General features: G+C 43.2%; 1 protein-coding gene across 5 annotated transcripts in view; it reads right to left on the minus strand.

Annotated features, from left to right (window-relative positions):
* Positions 1-4751, minus strand: part of BEND7 (BEN domain containing 7) — a 48025-nt gene that overhangs the window by 42767 nt on the left and 507 nt on the right. For all 5 annotated transcript variants that reach the window (XM_035889170.1, XM_009649463.2, XM_035889169.1 and 2 more), the window contains exon 2: positions 1181-1264. In XM_035889170.1, the coding sequence (XP_035745063.1) occupies positions 1181-1264 (84 nt within the window). The remainder of the gene's footprint in view (positions 1-1180; positions 1265-4751) is intronic.

Here is a 4751-nt window from a genome sequence, read left to right on the forward strand (position 1 = left end):
GAGAAGGGAATTTAACGCAGCTCTCACCCCTGCGTAAATATTCCAACCACCAGAAGATTCCACGCTGCCCAAGACATCCTTCTTTTCTCCCCATTTGCTGCTGACCTCTGGAAGAGCATGTGGCACTATGAACTAAGGAGACAAAGGCATTTTGCATGCAGATTGTCCTCAGGTGTAGATTCACACATTTGGGACCAATGCTTCTTGCTGGCTCCAGGGGGCAACACGCACAGACTACAGAAACCTTACATCACCCTACAAAAACGTTCAGGCTCCTGGTGCAGTTAAGAAGAGGCAGACACCTCCACATCTCTCGCTGCAAAGGCACCTGCTTTCTCCGAAGCCTGAGCAAGGTGTCCAAGAGTGTCTTGCTCTATACAGCAAGAGTCATTATTATAGCTCAAAAATCCAGCCCTTACTCCTCTGAATTTGGCCCGTGGAATTTTTGCCAAGAGGTACAAGTACCCAGGTGAGGTCCTAGATATGACAGGAAGGGGCTGGAAGCAGGAAAGGAAGAAGCCCTCTGCAGCTGAGGAGTTATACGGGACAAAAAACACACAAGCAGGAAAGATAAAGGTTCGCTGATAACCAGTCCTATCATGCTGTAGTATTCATGCTGCAGACTCTATATTACTTCTTTGTTTTCTTTACACATTTTTAACTGTTGATTTAATTTAATTTTGCCATGGCAGGATTAGCAGGCAGGCTACAGAGGTGAAAGGACATTACATTAAGACAGCACATTAATCCTCTATCCCACCCAAGGCAGAAGCAAAACCAAACAAATAGCAGCTTCCTGGAAATTGAATTTCTGTTATCCAGATGTCAAAGATGTAATACCCCAATTACACAAACTATTGCCAGTGAAGCATGCCAGCGAATATGCAATGTAAATGGGGTGAGCACAGAGCTGCAAAACTGCAGAGTCAGCATTTGGCTCTCTGAGTGAGTGATAATTAGCACTGTGTGTAGACACTAATAAACATTTATGTCTGAAATTACAACTTTTAGCAGTGTTAATAAAGGATATATTGGCAATTCGTAGAATAAAAGGGTCTTGAAAAGAACGTCATATTAAACAATGGCAGGCGCTTCCTGTGCTTGCACAGAGATTTTTTTCCTCCCTAATTGCAAATGGCCACGCTATGTTGCTCGGAAATTAATCAACACAAGCACATACCTAAAAAAACTGGTTGTGTTTCTTTGGTCTCCCCATTAACATCATTGCTGTAGTCAGAGATCTTATATATCTCATGATGGTAATCTGGAATGAAAAACGATAAAAAAAATTAGAACTCAAGTGATCTGGAAAAAATGAACACTGAACACATTGCTACAGTTTTACTACATAATTTATCAATATATCTGCAGTTTATTTCATGTACATCAAATTAACCACAGAAAATGTGCTCTGTATCAGCACCTCCTAGAAAAAAAAAACAACCAACTTTGCTCACACTGGAGAGACCCAGCTCAAATATTTCACAGATTTTAGGGAATAGCTACGCCTGCCCTAAATTACTGTGTTCATTTTCACAGCGAATTATCCCACCAGATGCCAATTATCTGGCTTCTTGCTTTACAGATGGAAAGCAGATTTATAATGAAAACTTCACCTTCCCAGAGACCAAGGGAAACTTTCGAACTTCACCTCAATCAGAAAATCAGCAACGTACATTAGGGCTGCATCATTCAGCTGTACTGACTCATCTTGGTGTCACTGGCCTCTGAATTCTGAAGAAAGGAGGCTCAGGGACACCTTAGGATATTCACCTACAGAAACTAATGTCTGTGATGACCCTGAGAATAAACATTAGCATCTCGTATTCAGAGATGTTACAGGATGGGAAAAAAAAAATAAATAAAAAGAAATTCACCATTGAATTCCAATTTCAAATAAAAGAATATTTTGCTGTGAAGGTCTCTGCCATAATCCCAGGCAGGTGTTCAGTAAAACCAGAGCTTTGTTTACATGTGTGTACAGAGGGAATAGTAAGTCCAAGGAAAAAAAGAAGTCATCTGAAGGCGGCTCTCCTGGATGCTATTTCTGACTCTGCTACTGGCACACGCTTTGTCGTTCGGCAAATCGCTCAAGACTGAACAATATATTCAGTGTCTTGAAACAGCCACCTCCCCACCCAACTCCTTTAACGTCCTCCCAGTTCCTGATGCTCTCGGCTACTCCCTCCGTAAACAGGTTTTTACGTTTACCTGCCACACAAAAAGCAAGGTGGAGATTAACTCGTGGAAGAACACTTTGGGGGATTCACTTAAAAGGCACAAAAGCAGCAGAGGGTGGCTTAAGCAGCTCCTCCTCCCGTGAACAGCACACCTGCACCTCTGACAAAACAGCTACAGGAGCAGAAAGATCTCCTGGAAGCCAAACTTTTTTTTTGTTACAGACTGTTTATTTGTACAGCACTACTGTCTTGAGGGCACAAGAGGAGGAACAACCCAATAAGTAAACTAGAATCAAGCCTAACACAGTGACACAAAAGAAAGAAAAGGGCCAGGAAAGAAAATGAGGGGGGAAAAAAAAAAAAACCACAACAGGGAGTTGGAGAGGTCAGCGATGAGGTGCTACGCAAAGGGTTCCTCTGCCTACTGAGCACGCCCAGCGAGTGAAACGGGTAAAGGTGAAGTTTGAGATATGACATCAAGGAAGTAAAGGCTCCTTTCACAAGGCTAAAACTACAGGATTTATGCCAACTGCCCTTCATGGTCATGAGCTGCCCTGCTGAAGAGGGGGAAGCGATGGAGCGGCTTGGTGGGCACATGGTGGCCAGCCAAGGTCAACCCACCACACTCTACATTTTCATCCTCTCCAGGGTGTCCAAGATCTGCTAGGAGTGAGTACACAGAAACTATGAATTAGACCACTTAGAGTCATGGTCCTTAGGACACATGCATTACACACGATTTCTTCTCTAGCACTTGCACTTCCCTCCATACATCCAGCTGGTCACAACATTCTTCTGATCTACAGCTACTGCCTTAAAGTCACCATATTTCACCCCAGCGTCGGCCGAGTTTTAGTGCAGGAATGGATTTCCTCTCTACCTGGTCATTATTGATCATCTCCATAAGGTGCTCTGAACTTTTTTTGGGGACAGAACAAGCACTGTATGGGCGCACATCGTTAACAGATGGTGTGTTACCAATGAATTGACACAGCATACCCTTTTCTCTTTGGTTTCCTTCTTCTGCCTCGGACGTCACAGTCCAGGCGCTGCGAAATCCATATCAATTTCACAACAGTAAACACTAAACTGTGACATTACGGAATGACTCCAGCAAGAGGCAAAGGCCAATTACAAGAGACAACTATTTATACATAATTATCTTTCTAATCAGCTGTGATAGAAAAAGAGTATGCGAGTGCAAGACTCACATGCAAAATGTGATTTTTATCTCCTCCATTCTCAAAGTACAAAGACATAATTTTCTCTCTAGGATGTGCTTTTAGCATAGCTTTCTATTTGACTTTCCATGTCCAGAAAGAGACCCCAGATAAAATAAGAATTACTAATAAGGTACCACTGTAACTGAATTTACCTAGTAAAACAAGGTTAAATAGATTGTCTTATACACCAAAGCATAGCTAAACCTGTGACGAGTGGCAACCAAATTGGCAAAATAGTCATCTATTTCTGGTAGCGCACATACTCTTTTTACAGGTCCATTAGGACAGAAATAAAACCATGCCTTCAATTTCAGTTTTGCTTTTCCACATGTTTCACTTTCACACACACCCCCCCAGGCTCCAACCCAGTCCTGCACTAACTCTGCCTCCGAGTCGGTAGCACATTTGATATCAAACCCCTACAAACCAAACCTGTTCTCTGTAGAAATTAAACCCTCGATAGGTTTGCTAATGCACGCAGACCTCCAACACGTTTCAGACAAGTCTGTCGGGTCACTGCCCCTCTAGTTTTTAGCAGGGCGTATGTGCGGTGCTCCAGACCCCACTACGACGATACAGCAGTCGTTATTTACTACTCCTACCAAGTGAGTTTATTTCCATCTTTAAATTTCTTCGCATCGAACGGGATTTTGCCGAGTGCCTGCGAAGACATCGCTCTTCAGACAGCAAGCCTTGACACTCACGTGTGTGTCCCCCCTTTCCCAAGTGTGACATTACACCCAAGCAGTCACCTGCCTTGAACTTGGCATGCAGGACACACACGGCGTTCCATGGAGATATTCCCCTCCAATACTTGGAAACACAAAAGGCAAAAAGATCTCAAGTCAAATCCATGAGGGCAAAAAGATCTCATCTGCTGGAGAAGGGATAAAGCCCCAACTAAAATAAATCCCTACGGCTGGTAAGTCCACCTGTTAAAATGCCTACCAGCGCCTGTATGTTTTTATTATTAAAAAAAAAAATAATCTAACAACAAGACTGAAACACAGAGCTGTGCTTCTCCCCCGACATGAATCCAATTATTTCCCCCTGCGATCCCTTTTAAGCTATCCTCTTTTCCAAAAGCAAACACACCCCGAGCGAACAAGTTACACGCCAGCGGCTCTCCCCTGCCCACGTACAATTAATTAGCTGCGTGGATTTTTAATAAAGCAACCTCTATTCGGCTTTCCTTTGAAATACGCGGATGTACGCAGTCAAGGGGAGGAAAAAAACCCACCCAAAACACAATAAATCCACAGGAGTTGAATACTAAGAAGGTCCGTTGCTGCTCAAGTGTCATTATTTTTTCCTCTCTTCCCGATTTTACCTTTCTCCTCCCCCCCCG

Source organism: Egretta garzetta, unplaced genomic scaffold (genome assembly GCF_000687185.1).
Source record: "Egretta garzetta isolate BGI_Z169 unplaced genomic scaffold, ASM68718v1 scaffold291, whole genome shotgun sequence".
Lineage (NCBI taxonomy): Eukaryota > Metazoa > Chordata > Aves > Pelecaniformes > Ardeidae > Egretta > Egretta garzetta.